The sequence below is a fragment of the Sceloporus occidentalis genome, unplaced genomic scaffold (assembly GCF_023333645.1).
Source record: "Sceloporus occidentalis isolate IW3139 unplaced genomic scaffold, rSceOcc1.0.p SCAF_10, whole genome shotgun sequence".
Lineage (NCBI taxonomy): Eukaryota > Metazoa > Chordata > Lepidosauria > Squamata > Phrynosomatidae > Sceloporus > Sceloporus occidentalis.
Window position 1 is genome coordinate 32,912,039 of NW_028316990.1, and position 19,551 is coordinate 32,931,589.

At 39.7% G+C, this 19,551-nt stretch overlaps 1 protein-coding gene across 2 annotated transcripts in view; it reads right to left on the minus strand.

Annotated features, from left to right (window-relative positions):
* BAIAP2L1 (BAR/IMD domain containing adaptor protein 2 like 1) overlaps positions 1–19,304 on the minus strand; it is a 41,273-nt gene extending 21,969 nt beyond the window's left edge. Inside the window, exons 1-3 of one of the 2 annotated variants that reach the window (XM_089539494.1) lie at positions 18,909–19,304; positions 7,413–7,488; positions 3,512–3,598 (exon numbers count right to left, since the gene is read on the minus strand). In XM_089539494.1, the coding sequence (XP_089395620.1) occupies positions 3,512–3,598; positions 7,413–7,488; positions 18,909–18,959 (214 nt within the window). In that variant the 5' untranslated portion in view covers positions 18,960–19,304. Of the gene's footprint in view, positions 1–3,511; positions 3,599–7,412; positions 7,489–7,996; positions 8,153–18,908 lie in introns of those variants that run through there. The other variant, XM_089539495.1, reaches the window with a different exon arrangement.
* Between the last annotated feature and the right edge of the window lie 247 nt (positions 19,305–19,551).

The following is a 19,551-nucleotide window of genomic DNA, read 5'->3' on the forward strand; positions in this document are numbered from 1 at the left end:
AGGGTACATGCATCATTTAAATAGCATACCTCCAAAGAGACCCGAAGCAGCTTTATTTTGGCAGTCTGTAACAGGCCCAAGAGTCTCAAAATAGTGCAAAGGACGTGTTTAAACTGCAAAATCAACTTTAGAACCGTATTCTGATCCACACATTAGCATGAGAATTTTTAAACCGAATGCTTGGTATATATAGACAGCACATAAGAAATCCACGCTTCAATTAGAGCAGACTGCAGTGAAAATTTTAAGTAGACTAACTGGTTGGGTTACGTATCTCTTTTATTTTATGAACTGCATTGGCTACTGGTTCATTGCTAGGTTTAATTAAAAGTGCTAATTATTACCTTTAAACCCCTATATGGCTTAAGGTCAAGCTACCTGAGAACTGTCTCCTTCCGTATGAATTTGCCCATCCTTAAAGATTAGCTGATATAGTTCCTTGCATGTGCCATGGCTCAGAGCCTTTTCTGGGGAAGCGCCCTATATCTGGAATTCCTTGCCTCAAGAATGTAAAATTATTGTCTTAATTGGTGTTCAGACATATTTTGAAGCCTCTTCTCTTTCAACTACAGTAGTTTTAAGTTTCCAAGTGTTATCTACTGGGGGACTTTATATATTTTTATTATATTTTTGTAGCTTTTTAAAGTTGTTATTCATTCCCATGCCCTCTAAGGCGATGTACAGATGAAATGAGAGACAATCTGTAAATGAAAAATGATCACGTCACAACAACACCCAGAATTATTTAAAAAATGTATTGTGCCAGCACATGCAATATTACCACAGAGCGCTTGGAAGAGAAAGGTATTTAAAGCTTGTCTAAATGCCAAAACAAAGTTTGGCTACCAGTCATGAAAAACACTAAAATCAAGACTCAACACATGCAAATGAACATCACCCAGGGTCAGGGGTTTTCCCCGCAGGTAATGGATTGCGAATTAAATAGACCAGTGATGGTGAACCTATGGCATGCGTGCCCGAGGTGGCAATCAGAGCCCTCTCTGTGGCCACATGTGCCATCACCCCAGCACAGAGTTTGCCAGAGTTTGTTATTGGAAAGCCAGAGGGACACGAGACTTTGCAATAAATAAGTGGGTTTTGGGTTGTAATTTGGGCACTTGGCCTCTAAAAGGTTCACCATCACTGAAATAGACACACATCCACTTCGCATGTCCTCCCACCCTGAGGCCTTCCATTCAACAACAGACCAACACACAGATTAACATGTAAATCACTTCCTCCCAACTAAGGATCACATAAGTATATATACCCCACACGCTTCCATGCCACCACCCTCTGAAGATGCCAGCCACATATGCAGGCGAAACATCAGGAATAAATGTGACGACGACATGTATATTGCTTCCTATCAGCCAACAGTATATATACCACACTCTCTTCCATGCCAGCATTCTCTGAAGATGCCAGACACAGCTGCTGGAGAAACATCAGGAATAAATTCTTCCAGAACATGTTCACATAGCCCAAAAAACCTACAGAAAACTATGGATGCTGGCCATGATAGTCTTCGACTTCACAGTTATAATTTAATTGAAGGAATAGGTGTTAGTTGTCCCTAAACTGTACCCCAACATAAAGAACCTGGATAGTCTTGGCAGCAGAATCCATGGGTTAAAAATGTTGCTGGTGAATGCCAGGCCAGTGAATGGGAAGACAGCTCTGCTATTCAGGACTTCAGCCTGGATGGTCATGCCTACTTGGCATCTATCACAGAGACCTGGTTGGGCTGGAGCTGGGGTGATCCCTCTCAGCTTTGTCCATCTCTGTTCAGCAGCAGGTGACGTAGTATTGCACAATTCCCTTGGCACAGATATTCTAGACTTCATTGAATCTGGGTGTTTGTACTTTCATTAGCTGAACCTTCTGGACCACCTTTAGAAGGAACTCTCACCTGTTGCAGTAGTCTGGTTTGGAGTTAACCAGAACATGGTCATAAAACAGGTTATCTATTACCCAAATAGGTGGGAAATATAAAATAGATTCTAACGGTGTTGATAAGCATCCTTAAAATTCTTTGTTGTAGTTTGAAAAATAATGCTATAAATAAAGAAAGAGAGTTCCTTAAACCCTTCTACTTTAAATACTGGTTTGGAAGTTCTGGCTTTGGAAGTTCTGACTTTTGAGGACTGTTTCATTAATGTCTCAAGGACTTTTTTAAACGGCTAAAAATATTTCAGTGCTTCGTCCAGCGTTCTTTGACCTTTTGTGCCTTTTGTATTTCTACAGCAAGCACTTTATCTGTGATTAAACTGGAAGGAGTCCAAAACCATCTTTTCAATGACCATAAAAATGGTTTTCACAGGAACTTTGATGGGTTATTTTTCAGTCCTCTGTTAGAAAATGATCCCAGGGACATCCCAACGAAAAGCTTTACATTTCTGGCAAAACAGGAGACACGGATGTGGATGAAGTTTCAATTAGTCAAAAGGAAAAAAACGACTTAGTTATTTGTTGCCTAACCTCTTCTTCCTGCTCATCTCTTTCGTATTGTCTTCCTTGCTGTCCAAATATAGACTTTAAGGTCCTCGAAGCCAGAAACCTGTTTGTTTTTTGCTCACAAAGTTGTGAGAATTTTTTTTTTTTTTTGCTCACAAAGTTTATTAGCATGAGCACAATAAATAGTTGTCAGCCGTTTTATTGCTATTCTTCTAACCTCGAAGGACTGATGCGTATCAGTCATATCAGCATGTTAAAATTCTTATTACGCTGAGCTAGTCCTGCTGAAAACTAACTTGCAAAGCAAATACGGTGACTACATTACGATTTATTTGCTTTGTTGCTGTTTACATTTGCTATTCGACCTAGAGGAGTGGCGGAATAGCAAAGTCACACAATGACGCCTTTTAGAAGGAAACAAAGAATTTAAGCGACTGCAAATGACTAAGCCTCACTCAAGGAAAGGCTTCAAGCAAGGTTAAAATGACGTCGAAGTGCTCCAGGACTCACTTTGAGTCTGTGGAGGTCCAGAGGGTATGTACAATCCCAAGCCTGTTTCTCACCCTACATACCCCTACAGACCAATATCAGAATGACAACTAGCTGAAAAACTGGATCAATATACCCCTAGTTGGCTGAACAAATTTCAGTTTTCACGTCTGCCTCTAGGGTCCAAAACACACTGTTGAAATAATCCAGTTTGAGGCCGCTTTCACTCCCTTGGCTCAGTGCTAGGGAATTCTGGGTAGGGGAGATGCGTTCTTCCATCCTTCTATTTGATGTGCTAGATCACAGCAATGGTAATCTACAAAAATAGATTACACTGACTACATCTTTCATGAACATAGATAAAGAAACAGCATTTTAGGAATGGTTGGAAATAGTAAAGCTTCAGAGTATTCTCATAAACAATGTACAGTTAAGTCCAGTTGGCCATATAGTGAACTGACCACAAATTAGATTCATTTGTGAAATTCAGAGGATCTCACAGTAGTTCAAGAATGAAAATCAAGAAAAATGACATGGTGCATCTGAATAATCTGGTATTACTTACCCAATTCTTTAGAAACAGGTGATGCAACTGCAATGTCGCCTATTTTCGCAACACCATCATAGTAGGCTCTTCCAGCAACAAGCATAGCTACAGAAAGGGGTAAAGAAATTAGATACATCCTGTAATAGAGCAGCAAACTTATTGATCAACTATTCATTTTATTAATTAGCCTCATGTTACCTCAAGGACTATTAATAGTAAGACAGAGCATATAGATGTGATTTTTGATTTTGGAAGCTATGCTTCATATGACTTACAGTGGTTTCCGTTAAACCGTTCAAAATGGACATAATAGTAATGAGATTCTCCCTCAGCAGCTTATCATTGTAATGGCATACAGTGGTGGGAGTAACTAATAACTGCTTCATTTTGGACCAAGGTGGTACTAGAATGACCCTGATGGGATCAGTATACTTACCCAGCATGAACTTATTGCTTGGTTATTTTCCAGTGAGATGAGACTCAGATTCAGACAGTCAAAATGAATCACAGTCTACTGTCTGACTGCCTGGAGACTCATAAATCACTGCCTCCAATGTACCAACACAGATTTTACCTCCCTCTTTGTACATGAACTTGCAGTGTACAGAAAACAGCTACAAGATAGTTATCAAAGTACATGGACAGCCTACGTAAATAACTGTATCTAATTCCAGACTGGTGACTTATTCACCTTTCAAACCTTAGAGAACTACCATTATGAAATCAGATTGCATGGCCATGGATCACCAAAGCAGCACTAAAGAGCCAATGCAGAGAATGTGTGGGAAAGAAATGATGCAAAACTGGTATACTGTACTTCTATTAAAATAAGCATGTTTATGGTGTGACAGCAGACACATGCGATAAAGTCCTTAGAAACTAAAATCCCTTCAAAGAACTAGAAGGGAAGTGTAAAATAATCTTTCGTTTCTCTCTCTCTCTTCTTGCATAGTTCTGGTCCAAATAATCTGACAATCAATGCTACTTTTTCAAGGAAACATGAATATATATGAGGTATCACTGGGTTTGGTTTTTTTCCTCTCCTGTTAATGATTTCCAGGCTATTTTTGCATCTATAATTTAAATACCAAGACCTGTTCTTCTAGATGGGACACGGAAGCGAATTTCCAACTGGAGAGATGCCAATAATTATATAGGCTAATATGCTATTATACTGTAAAAAAATGGCACCAGGTATTTGAAAAAAAGATCTGTAAAATAGAGCATGAAGTGCAACATCTAGATTTAACAGCCACTTTGTAAGAAGCACATGCAATAATCTCTAACATCACTTTTGTAAAAAGAAATAATGCTATGTGGCATCACTTTCACTGCCATAGCTCAATGCTATGGAGTCCTGGGATTTGTAGTTTGTTGTGGCACCATAGGTCTCTGACAGAGAAAGGTGAATACAGTATCTCACAAAACTACAAATCCAAGAATTCCATAGCATTGAGCCATGGCAGTTAAAGCAGCGTCAAACTGCATTATTTCTGGGGGGAAAAGGGGTTAGGGTTGGAAGGGCAGCTATGATGGAATGAGATAAGATCTTCAAGGAATACCAAAGTTGGGATCATTCGTGACATCGCATTTCTGATTTCTATCTATGGTTGTGAAAGCTGGACAGCGAAGAAAGCTGGCAGGATGAGAACCCATTCATTCGAAATGTTGTGCTGGAGAAGAGTTCTGCAGATAGTGCGGACTTTCACAATGAGCAGCACTTTGATCTGAGAGTAAATTTAGCCTGAATTCTCCATGGAAGCCAAAACGACTAAACTGAGGCTATCACAGAATCATAAAGTTGGAAGAGACCACAAGGGCCATCCAGTCCAACCCCATTCTGCCATGCAGGAAATCACCATCAAAACATCCCCGACAGATGACCATCCAGCCTCTGTTTAAAGACCTCTAAGGAGGGAGATTCCACTACACTCCGAGGGAGTTTGTTCCACTGTCGAACAGCCCTTTTGGATATATCATGAGATAACATTACTCACTCAAAAATATGACAGCGCTTGGTATAGTTGAAAGCAGAAGGAAAAGAGGAAGACCATATTACAGATGGATAGAGTCAATCAAGGAAGCCATGGTCCTGAGTCAGCTGTTACTAACAGGGTGTGTCTGAAGTCTCAGATTCACAGGATTGGCATAAACTGAAGCCAAATTGATAGCAATTAACAAGAGCAAAGTCATATTTAAAATCCAGATTTAATTTTATCGTAAGGAAACCAAGCTAGAAAACAGCCTGTGGCCCTAGGCAAAATGGAAAGTATGTTCCAAATAGGTTAAGACAATAATTAAATGCACAGATCTTTTGGGAATCAAACCCTACTGATCACAGAGAAACCAACTTCTGAATAAGCAAGAGAGGTACATTAGTTTCCTTGAATGCAGAAGCAGGATGCGGATGTTTGGTTCACATGACCAAACATCAGTCCCTGGTTTGTAGTCATTTTAAGGAAAACTAATATATGTTATTGGTGGTTAAGAAGTGAGGTTTTGGTTTCTTGTTTATGCCTGAAGAATGCTATTCAATGGGCAAAAAGGGGCATGGAAAATATTACTTGACTCATTAAATACTGAACTATGTTCTGGATGTGTAACAGAGCAAAACTCTTTCATCACATAGCCAGATATAATGTGCACTGAAGTGGCTGCACATCAACTCTGGACATATAACATATAATGGAAATGGTTCGTGTTATATTTAGGTATGAAAATAAACTGCGTTTCAACACATCTTTGTAATATTTAACTGCAGAGCTTATAGTTAAAAAAACAAAACCCTAGTGGGATATAAATAAAATGAAATCTACTGGGATATAAATGGAGATTTCTAAGACAAACTGGGTTCTCTCATCCTGTTTTAATTTACTAGTTTCCAAAAAATATGAGTGGAAAAATATGTCCCACAGGCTCCTTGGACGAAAGCCACATACATGACTTCTGACAATGCATTACTTTGGCTCCAGACTGTACCATGGGGGGAAATGAGGAAAAGTCATAGATATTCCAAACAAGGCCATCTCTAAAAGAAACATTCCTCCAATGGGGTGTAAAGTGTCCATCTGAATGAAGTAGAGAAAAGCTACTGTGACAAGTATTGGTCTAATGAAGAAAAACTGGCACCACTGCTACTAAAGTAAATGCAGTTTGTGCAAACTGAGTGGTGCTGACTGTCACAGCTAAGCAGCCATGCACACCTCCAATGCATTCTATTCTATCCTCTCACATCAAATATTCTTTTGCCACCTCTCCATCTTAAATCAGTATCCTATGGCCACTGATTATGTTTATGTGCCTGGTTCATTGGGATGATTTGCCCCTGGAAAGGTTCCTTCCAGGAGATTGGTGTACTTCTGCAAACCTCAATGCTCCTTTGAGCATGATGACATCTCCCTCTTGCACATGGGTGGTGCCATTTTGGCACTGTATCACATCTGAACACTGGAACTAGAATGGTGGACTGAAGCTCACTGAAATAAGCAGTATATAGAGAAATCTTGTAGCACCCTTGAGACTAACTGAAATAAAAAAGATAGACATATGCATCTGAGGAAGTAGACTGAAGTCTACAAAAGCTCATGCTGCCAACTTCTTTATTTCAGTTAGTCTCAAAGGTGCTACAAGATCTCTCTACATACTGATTCTACAGACTAACATGGCTATATCTTTGAATTCTACCACTATGAAATAAGCAGGTTTAAGCATAGTTGAGTCTATGTAAGATTGTGGGCTTGATTTTGGTTTCTTTCTGCTAATCTAACTGATTCAAAACATACACATGTGGGCATGCAAGAGCAGATGGGTTAATAACTTCTGCAGGAAATTAATTGTGAGGAAGACATCATACTTCAATACAGTTATAATATTAGATCTGTTAAATGAATACATTAATTTAGAAGTACGGGAGACTTACCATTAACAGCCTTTTCATAGTTTTTGCCCAGATTTATTAAATTCCGCAGCCCGGGATTAAACTGTTCCATAACATTCTGGTGAAAGACAACAAGAAAGTATGAGAGGGATTATTAAACCTCTTCATGGACCTTCATAAATATATAGCTCAACGAAATGACCCATAATAAGGACTTAGATAACACATGGCAAGATGCATTCAGATAAACCGAAGTGCCGTGGTGCGTCTTACTCTGGCTCACTGACACTCATCTTGGAAGTTTAATGTTGATTTACTTTATTACTGTTGAATTTTTATATGCTACTTTTCTTATATTTCCATATTGCTATGTGATATTCTCTTTCAAATCAAATGCATTGTAGAAAATGGGAGCAATGTGGATGCAATGCGGTCATCAAATACTATAATACGTTATCTCCAGTGCTTCATTTTCTAAATGTAATGCTGTCGGTTTTTGAAAGGTACGTTTCAGAATGTTTGTCTGAAATTTTGTTGCTTCAATCAAGCCAAACTGGTTTTCTCTAATGATAATTTTTGCTTAAACAGAAATCCTTAAACAGGTGTCAGACAACTGAAATACATACTGTTATTAGGATAGAGGCAAATGGTAGTCTCCTCCGTCAGAACAAAACCACTGAATGAATAAGACTTGTTAAGTCATCACTCCTCCCAAAGCAATATTTCTTGTTTCAGAAGCAATTGGCTTTGCTGAGAGGGAGTGCTGTCTGAGGAAAAACAGATCCGACAGAACTAGTTTTATGCTCTTTGGTCCCTGAAATAAAATATTGCTCATTTAATAGCTGCACGATCCAAGCGATATCTTCACAAATATAAAATCTTTATCATTAGGAAAAATCGCCACTGGATTAAAGAGAAATGCAGGAAAAGGCTTCCAAATAGCGACAGTTGCAAAATAAAGGCCAAGGGTGCATCTGCACTGTAGAAATAATGCAGTTTGATACCACTCGCTAAAGCTTTAAAGTGGTGTCAACCCACATTATGCCTACAGTGTGCATGCATCCTAAGTCGGAGGAGGTTTCAAGCATGGTTTTGATGTGGTTTAATTGCCTATCTTAATAAAATAATGGATTAATTAGATTGACACAACTCAAATTACTGAAATCCAACTTTTAAATCCATTGTCTAATATGTCTAGAATACCTGATAAACTATTAATAATGTAAGTTTCTTAGGATATATATATATATATATATATATAACATCTAAAGTGATGGAGTCCTACATCCAAATGTAAAAACAAAACAAAACCACACATGAAGAGACACTGTTGTTTCATCTTAAAATGTTTTATACAGTTTTATCTTTTTAAAATGTATTTTATTCTTTTAATAGCTATTTATTTTAACATTGTAATGATTTAAATTTTTTAATGCACCTCTTTTCTATGTTTTTAATTGTATTGTTCTTTTAATATTGTGAAGCCGCACTGAGTTCCAGTTCTGGAAAAAAGGGCAGGATTCAAATAATAATAATAATAATAATAATAATAATAATAATAATAATAATTTACCTAAATATTGCAGAGTTAGATTGACTCAATCATTGCTAATGCAAGTAAATTCCTATCACTATAATACTGAAATACAGAAATACATGGTGGAGGACAAGTTCCTAAGGACTAGAGCGCAACTTTAGCGCAGCTTCCGGAGTCTTAGTACGCATGCATCATTGAAACAGCATACCTCCAAAGTGACCTGAAGCAGCTTTATTTTGGCCTGTCTGTATGGGGCCATAGTTGCCTATGACACCTTCTCCATCTCAATGGTTCTCCAATGGCATGGAAACCTCCTATATACCCTTGGGCTTCTCTTCCTAAGGAGACTTTCTGGGCTACGGTTGTACCATGGAAGAACTTTAAATGTTATACCTTGCTAATTAGATCATATTCTTTTGAAAGGCTCAAGCACAAGTCCCAAATGTCTTTCGCACATATGTACATCTTTAAATTGTTAAACAATTCAATTAGCTCATCTTTACATTAATGTGCATAAGAATTCTGAATGTTAGGAAGACTCGGATTAGCGATACACATACTTCGGCCCTTCCTCCTTTTCTCTTGTTGATTTCTTTTGCCAGCATAGTTTTAACATGACTTTTGTTCTATCCTTTTGGTCACTTAAAACAAGCGCAGACAAGCCGATATGTTGAAATGCTGTGGTGCTTAGTATTCAAACAAAAAGACTAGCACTCTCTCCTCTTATAGAGGACTAGTAAACACAAGGCTTATCTCCATGATCAAGGTGGATCGGTGTCAAAATCACTTTGAGGAATCTGGTTTTGCGACCTGTTTAGTATCTCATCTCAGAATACTGTGAGCATTATATGGTTAACCATATGCGGGACAGTTACAATGATATTTTGGAGCGCACAGATGCCTCACTTGAATGATGGATCAAAATCAGGATCCAAGCACCCTTCTAATTTCCAAACAATTATAATCACAAACATAATTATGCAACAAATAACCACAACAGATTATTGGAAGAGGGAAGTGATGATGATAAAGACCACAATAATGATAGGTAGGTACCAATTGGGCAATCCTATCGATGCTTGCCTAATTCAGAAACAAGTGGCACTGAATTTGATGCAATTTACAATGTTAATAAAAATTGAATGCGTTCCAATCATGGCTTCTAGATTTATTCTGGATGGGGAAATGGAGAAGAACTGAGGCGGCAGAGAGGTAGCGAAGGAGAACGCAAATGATGAATGTACTTAGACAAAGTATGCATAGAAGAGAATGAATGAGAGAAAAATGGAAAAAGAGAGAGAAACGCTGCCCAAAGAATTGGGAATGGGGGCATGGTGTAGTGGTTTGAACATTGGACTATGACCTTGCAGACTAGGATTAGAAGCTTTGCTCAAGGGCTGCATTCCACCATGGGCAAGATCCGGATCTCTGCAACAGAGATCTAGCTTACCAAAACAAAGGGACAACGTATATTAATTCTCTCTATTTCTGTCCCTCTCGTCCTCTCCCTTCCTCTCTCACATACAAACCATGTCCAGAAATCCCACAAAAATAAAGATACTGCCCCATTCAATGCTCTCTGGAGTTGGCTCCCCAGAAACCTCTACAAAACAGACCAAGAAGAGCAAATGCCCTTCACAGATTAATCCTCAAAAGAGCTAGTATTGAAATTTTTAGCTGAGAACCTCAATAGTTATAACATCAGAAAATTCGGGAGAACAAAGAGTTCCAGCAAAGAGTGAGTTGTGGAAGAACGCTTTCTTTTGTGGCTGATGCACTTCAGCATAAGCTTTTGTGGACTCCACTCCACTTCTTCAGTAAGTGGACTGGAATCTGTGAAAGCTTATGCTGAAATATATCAGTCTTAAAGGTGTTGCTGGATTCCCCCTTTCTTCCCTATCCCTGTCTTACATTCAGGATGGCTTACATAACTATTTCCTCGAATGCATAAACAGTTTGCCATGTGGCATAGTGGTTTGAGTGTTGGACTATAACTTTGCAGATTAGGGTATGAATCCTCACTCAGTGATCTTTGGCAACTCATTCTCTCTCAGGCTCAGAAGATGGCAATGGCAAACCCTCTCTGAAGAAACCTGCCAAGAAAACCTTGTGATAGGGTTGTCTTAAGGTCATCGTCGGGTGAGAAATACACAACAACAATAACAACAACAACAACAAATCTGGCTGATACAAATGACCTGGCAGAATAAGCCTTCTGCTTTGCAGTTATACTTACATTATATATAAACACAAATGAACATATACATGTTCACACAAAAGATAAAATGTACTTATAGACACCCATTCTTCCTCCTCTTTGAACATTAAAAAATGCACCCCAAAACAGTTTTCACTTTCCAAACAAAAGCTGTTAGAAGAATGAGATACTGTAACATTTTCATTTCCAGTCTTTAACGCATGGCTTACTCTATCTATGAGAACATGACTAGTTCAACAAAGTTGAGCAGGGATCAACAATGTATAAGCCATAAGACTTACATCCTGCTTTATATATTTACATCCTGAAGCTTACAAAGGCACTTTAACTAAACTGCGCTACTAACTGTTTGCAAAGAAGTTTATTAAGTATATTTTTATATAAAATCATAGGCACTGCAGTATTTATTGTCTAATACTATCATGTTGTATCTAGCAAGCAGATTCACCCTAAAAATACCTGCTGGAGAACCTGCCAGCAGGGAGTAGATATACTTCCATTATTCAAACATGTTGAAGAACTTAAATATACAGTATATCAATCATTTATTGCATAGCAGGCCATAAGATGGGTGAAAACTGGCAAATTATCATCACATCCATTAATATAGACCTAGATATGAAAAAATATAGTTCAGAAATGAAATTAGTTTATTATCTCTGAGTTTCTGAAAGTAACAACCTACATCATTTAATGGATATATCATTTAATATGTATATATATATATATATATATGTATGTAAAATGCATAATTTCTGTAACCATATCAACTATAATACAGTATAAGTTAACAGCATGTTGCTTATCTTTTGTATAAATACAAGTTTATGTACAAAATTATGTTGGATATTAACATACCCATGTTATTATGGTTATTGTTAATTTCTGTCAAATGGACTTTGGCTTATGGCATACATTTAAATGTTTTGAAGATGCTTTCTTTCTTGTATAAAAGTGAACCTTGAGACCAATCCTGCAATAACAGTAGGCTCTTTATGCATGTGTGCTTCTCATTGTGGAAGTATATTCAAGAATGTTATGCAATGTGTATAAATATATACTGATGGGAATCCAATAAATGGATTCTATTTTAGGCAAACAACTACTGTGGTTGTGTGGAGAAGGAATCATGAGGTCAAGTGCAAACACAATTTTTCCTAAAACAGTTTTCCTAAATCTTTTTAATACCTGGAATTTAAAGACGCTTACATATACTGTTGTACTATATGTTGTACAGTATATGTAAACCACATGACTTCACAGGTCCACCAACTCCAGCTTTTTCTATCCCTTCCTTCCTTCCTTCCTTCCTTCCTTCCTTCCTTCCTTCCTTCCAGAAACTGAGGAAATAAAAGTGGCTTGCCCAGCACAATGTATTGTGTGTGGCACAAAATAGTTCAACACAATCAGCCCTAATCCTAGGCTGACTTCAGATTTTGTGGGATCAGAACACCGTGCCTCTAATGTGCCTTTTGGGTCAATCACATTTGCAAGGCCATTGGCACCTATTGTCACCCCTCCCAGACACCACCATGCTATCCCACCCCTCATAAAGTGCTTGAGTGAAAGCACCATAACAGTCTAGAAGCAGAATAGCTACAGAGTGGTCCATTATAGTGCTGTCACCATTGGGTGATCCCATGCAAAAGCATGGCATTGGTAGTGCCATATGTGCTGGGCACCAGACAAGGGAGATTATCAGATGAGGGATGTCCCGTCGCTGTCCCATCATGTTCCCAGCTTTCCCATGCGATTGTGGGAAGGACTTTCAGATGGCATTCAAGCTTATCCCATCCGGGAAGCGTGAATGACAGCAATCGAGCAACAGGCTTTCAGATGAAGTCGTGCAAATCTCATCATTATCCCGTGATTCACCTGTTATTAAAGCAACACTGTCCGGTAGTTTGAATTAATGGAAGTTTGCGTTAATGCAATGCCACTTTAATGACAGGTTAGTGGTGGGATCGGCGCTACAATCTGAAAGCCTTTCATGCCATTGCAGTCATGGGCAGGTTAAGGATGGGATAAGAACAGGAGAGCGATCCTGTCCCCATGTGAACATTTCCAAATGGCTCAGTATCTTAAGTCCTGATACCTGGCAATAAGAGCTTGAGCTGGGAAAGAATGGGATTCTGCTCTTGCCAATCCTACTGTATTATTATTATTATTATTATTATTATTATTATTATTATTTGTAAACAGATTTCTCATGGTACAAAGGAACTCGGTAGTTTTCAAACAGCATATGGCACGACCACTCGAGTTTTCTTTATATTGAGTGGATGCAGGAATAGGATCATCCCTGTCTTATGTACTTTTAAGAAGAAAAATACAGCCAAGAGCTCTGGAAAGTTGGACGCAAGATGATAGAAATGGCTGCGTCTGCATATTCCAGCTGTCAGACAACACAGACTACACAGCTTCTGTTGTTTTTTGTGGTTTTCTGGGAGAAGTGGAATGACCATCTCTCTTGACATTGGAAGCTGGTTAATTCACTTCTAGTCTTTCCTCTCGCCATATGAAGAACTTGCAAGTTGTGCAACAGAAAACAGAGCATGTATTAATGAACAGCAATAGGAGTGTGACAATAAAAAAAGACCCTCCAATTTTGACATTAACAAACATCCAGATAAATTATTGTAGTGTTTGTGCAACTGACTGTCATTTAGGTAATTGAATATTAAACACATGATGGTTTTGATCTGAATCTATACTGCTGAAACCCTGTGTTTTGTTTTTAATAGTGGTATTGTGTCCTTTATTGTTCATGGCGACGTTATCTTGTTATGGCCTAAGGCCAAAACAAATTCAATGTAGTCATATATAACTATGTCTGACAACTCACTGCAATACACATGCTGTACTAATATACCGAAGATATAGCTGCGTTAGTCTGTAGAAGCAGAGTAGAAGTCAGCCTCATGTTTAAGTTGAGGAGAGCAGGTCTGGACTCAGAAGGAGTGAAGACAGAAGGAAGGAACACCAACAATCTAAGATATGCGGATGACACCAGGCTAATAGTGGAAAACATCATATGATTGGAATAATTACTAAGGAAGGTCAACGAAGAAAGTGCAAAGGCAGGCTTAATGCTGAACATGAAGAAAACAAATATAATGACTACTGAGGATCTATATAAATACAAGCTAGATAGTGAGGAAAAAGAAATAGTTAAAGATTTCCTGTACCTTGGATCAATCATGATCAGAACAGAAACTGAAGTCAAGAGATAAGAAGGCTAGGGATGGGAAGGGCAGGCATGAAAGAACCAGATAAGATCCCAAGGTGTAAATCTATACAACTGAGCACTGAGGTTACAATCGTCCAATCCATTGTATTCCCCATCAGCATTTATGGATGAGAGAGCTGGCCAGTGAAGAAAGCTGATAGGAAGAAAATCAACTCATTTGAGCTGGTACTGGAGGAGAGTGGTGAGGATACTGTGGACATCCCAAAAGACAAACAGATGGGTCCTTGAATAGATTAAACCTGGAAGCCAAGACGACGAAACGGAAGCTGTTGTACTTTGGCCACATCATGAGAATGCATGACCCCTTAAAAAGATGATAATGCCAGGGAAGGTAGAAGAGAGTTGAAAGGGAGGAAAACTCCACGCCAGATAGATAGACTCATGTAGAGAAGCATGGGACTGAATCTACAGGATCTAGGCAGAGCAATGGAGGACAAGGGGTCTTGGAGATGTCTCATCCACAGGGTCGCCATGAGTCGGGACCAACTCAAGGGCAGTTAACAACAAGCTACTATTCTCATACATCAGCATGTGCGCTTTCCCCATTTTGCTTGGCCATTTAAATTCTTTTAACAATATGACACTAAAGCACTATCCCCTTGCCTTGGATGCATTGATGTAAGCACAACATACACTGATACTATTTAGTTTCTTATCCCTCCAGAGTCTCCCGTAGAATTATGCTGACAATGCTAAGCAGGTTTCTCAGATGTTTGTATTTGTTGTTGTGTGCCTTCAAGTCATTTCCAACTTACGGTAACCATAAGGCAAACCTATCATGGGGTTTGCAAGGCAAGATTTGCTCAGTGTGAGTCTGTCCTGAGGCTGAGAGCATGTGACTTGGCCAATATCACCCAGCAGGTTTCCATGGCTGAGTGGGGATTCAAACCTTGGTCTCCAGACTTGTAGTCCAAAGCTCAGACAGTCATAACCATGCCAGCCCTAGCTGTTTATATCCCTGACAAAAATACTGTGCCATCTGAATTGGAAGGCAGATTCCCTACACAGATGTATACTGGCATCCTCCATCCTTTGACTCACTCTTTTTTTCTCTGAGCATCCCTACTATTCTACATCCTGGCAACTCCTCTTTAAAACAGATTTCTTATTTCAGCATTACACTGACACCTGACCTTGACATAAAACTACTCATAGATTATTCGTCCCATCCACTTTAAGGACCCCCATGTCCTACGCCAAAGAGGTGTCTGATGGAGCAGCATCTCTTTCTAACAAGCACTCTAATGTTATTTCTAGGTATCCAACCTTTCTATTGACTACAGGTCCATACTTTATCAGGCCAGCCCCTATGTTAGGTAGACACTTCTTCAGATAAGTCAATATTAAGACTAGAGTTCTTTGTCCTTTCAATATCTGACTCCAGTTTTTGGCTCCTACCTGGAGCCGAATGATGATAAAGAATTATATGAACACACACACATGACAAACCTCTTGAGTTTCTCCTTAACAAATACAAAACAACTGTCACTACCTTGTCAAGCACTCATAATAAATAAGATGGATTAGAAGCAACCACTGCACGGAAAAACAACCCACATTATGGTCACTAAGCATGAGAGATGATATTAATGGCTACCTAATTTACATTAAGTGATCTTGAGAATGTGGCCTTCTATTTTGTGTTACTCTGGAATAACCTCCACCTTGTAATTGTGACAATTGAAATCACCACATAAATTAGACTTCTCCCTTTAAATCCTCCAAAGATACATCAAATCTGCCATTTTACCAACTTGACTGTGAGTCCGCAGGTTCAGAACAGAAATGATTTGGGCAGCTAGAGGTAAAAGGCTTCTTTACCACACCCCGCTTGAGTGCTCACATGCCCTTGCACATATAAACATGTGAGTCAGCTCTCTTCATGTGTAAAGTTGGCATGCCAAGCCACACACTGAAATGTGCCTGCTGACTCACTTGGTACAGGAGGGGCTATCGATCAGTCAGCGATAGAGCAAATGCTTTGCATGTAGATGTTTGGGGTTTAACACCTGGCATCTGAGGCTGAAAGGATCCAGGGATGGGGAAGAATCCCTCTTATGAGATCAGTCAGACTACACAGAAGAGGACCCAAGGCTTAGCAGTGAAGGCAACACAATCCATCTTGGAGTGAAAGTTTGGGCTTCAACTACTTGATAAAGAAAGAAGGATCATGCCTTTGTGCAAAGGTGCCTTCTGTGGAATTAGTCCTAGGTTCAGCCCTTGACATCTCAAATTAAAAGGATCACGTAGCAGATGATTCTTAAAACACCTTGACTTAAGTCTCCCACTTAAGTTCCTAGAGAGTGCTGCCAGTGTCAGAGCAGACAATGGACTATAAGCATTAATGATTCCACCTCTTCTGTCCATATTTGCATTTATGGGGTGTATCTGGAACATTCACAGAGATGCAGTCCAGGCTGATCCTTCCTTGTTGTCCTTTCCTGGCAGGCAAATACACTGGTTATTCAGGCAGGCTTTTGGCAACCGACTGGCTATTGAGGAAGGACCTTGTAAAGGGGATGCTGCCCTTTTTCAGCCCCTCTGAGTGCTTTTTAATTGTTCGGAAATCAGTTTTTATTCAACTGTGTTTTATTCTGGTTTTACCTGATTAAGAAAAACAATACTGATTTAGTCGATTAAAGAAAAATCCATACTAATTTCCTCCTAATATTAGTGTGATGTTTAAGTGTTGGACCATGACTCTGGAGACCAAGGTTTGAATCCTTGCTTGGACATGTAAACACACTTGGGTTAAGTCACACTCTCTCAGCTTCAGGGGATGGCAGTGGCAAAGCTGCTCTGAAGAAACCTGCCAAGGGTCACCATAAGCTGGAAACAACTTGAAGGCACACAACAACAACAGCAGCAACAACAACAGAATATAAAGTGCCATCTTTTCCTCTGTCTTAGCATGCTCCAAAATTTCTTTGCTTGCCCCTGCTGCTAGAATAGCAAATATGCAATGAAACATCTCATTTATTGCCAGCACTTGGAGCAATAGGCAAAGCATCAATCCCTTGTAGGTGCTTTTGAAAAGCCACTTTCTGTAGACTGTGTCCCTGTGATTTTTGTGGACCGGGTCAAGAGGGAAACTCAAGTTGTAAATTCCTTTCTGCTATAGATAGTAGGCATTTGCCTACACAATTCAGAGGCAACAGAGTAGGTGTGGAGCACTTACTTACACAGGGGTGGTGGCTCTACCTATGGTGGCCAAGTCACTTATTCTTTTGATCCTGAAACCCAGCAGTCATAATAATGTAATCCTTTGGGTGGGAATTCTTCAGGCCTCCGGATGGAATTGCAACTCCCAGCTGTCCTGACCACTCCAGGTAAGGAAGGCTGGGAATTGAAATCAACAACATTGGGAAGGTTGAACAAAATTCCCACCTTTGTTCCAAACGACGTCCAACAAAATTCGCTGTTGTTTTTTTTTTACTCCCAGGCAAATGTATCTGATAGTCCTGGTGAAGAATCTGTACTCAGGACAAGAAGCTACTATCGGAACAGAACATGGAGAAACAGAATGGTTCCCAATTGTCAAAAGGGGTCAGAAGAGGCTGCATCCTTTCACCCCATTTGTTCAACTTGCATTCAGAACGTATCATAAGAAAAGCAGGCTTGGACACAGACGAAGGAGGAGTGAAAAGAGGAGGAAGGAATATCAACCATCTAAGATACACAGACGACACCTTAGTACTAGCTGGAAAAGTCCCAGACCTGCAACAACTACTAAGTAAGACCAAGGAGGAAAGTGCAAAGGCAGGCTTAATGCTGAGCATAAAGGAAACCAAACTAATGACCACCGAGGACCTTCACAAGTTCAACCTCGACAATGAAGAAATAGAAATACACTTGTCTCTCTGTATTCACCGTGAATATGGAAAAAGCATATTAAAATAACAAAAGCACCCTGTTTTTACTTGAGGACACCTCTCTAGGGATCTCTAGGTCCTCCAGCGCAACTCTGTGCTCAAAGTCCGACAGACACTGGCCATAGAGTTGCGCTGGAGGAGTTTCAGACGCCTAGAGGAGTGTCCTCTCTAGGAATCTCTAGGTCTTTCAGTGTGACTTTTGGTTAAAGTTGACCATAGAGTGGCACTGGAGGACCTAGATATGCCTAGAGAGGACATATTAACCAAATCTGTGAATAATCAAATCCGCAAATATGGAGGGATGAGTGTAGTAAAAGAATTCAAGATTGACAGAAATGGGGACGGCAGTCAGGAAATCAGAAGATTCATGAGGTCGACTTATATACTATTATTATTACTACTAATGTTATTATTTCCTTATATCCCCCCATATTCCCAATGCATCTATAAAATAAATTATTATTATTATTACTATTATTATTTTCTTATATCCCACTTTGCTCCCAATGCATCTGTAAAATAATAATAATAATAATAATAATGTTTCATTTTCTCCTATCTTCCCTTGCCATTCCCTGAACCCCAGCATCGCCTGGAGCCAAGGGCAGCCAAAAGCGGTATGGAAGCGGGTTAATCCCGCAGTGTGAAAAGCCCCACTCACTTTATAGGTGCTTTCCGTCAGTTTGTTGACTTCCTCGGGGTCCCGAGACATGGTCCTTCCTTCCTTTGGAGGGCGAGGCAGGCTGAGAGAAGGAGAATCTGGGGGGATTGGGAGTCCCTGAGCCACTCTGCTCCTTCCCTTCGTCGCCTTCGAGGGAGCCAGTCCCTCCTCCTCCTCCTCCTCCTCTGAACTGTCAAAACTTGTGGAACCGGCCCCTTCTCCTTCTCCTTCTCCTTCTCCTTCTTCAGGCTCAGCAGCAGCAGCAGCATGAGCAGCAAAGGCTCTCCTCCTCCCTTCCTTCTCAGCCCCAGCCCTGAAGGGAGGAGGAGCCCAGCTAGAGGTGGTTCCTCCTCCAGGTCCCTAAACTCAGACACACTGCAGGGATATATAACCCACTTTGAGACCATTTTAACTGCCCTTGAGTGCTAGGGAATGCTGGGAATTGTAGTCTGTCCTGGCTCCAGAGCTCTCTCTGACAAAGAAGGCTCAGTGCCTCACAAAGACTCACTCCCTAACATTGAGCCAAGCAGTTAAAGTGCTCTCAAAGTAGATTATGGTCCAAAACACACTGTAGAAATAATAATAATAATAATAATAATAATAATAATCATCCAGTTTGAGGCCATTTTAACTGCCCTTGAGT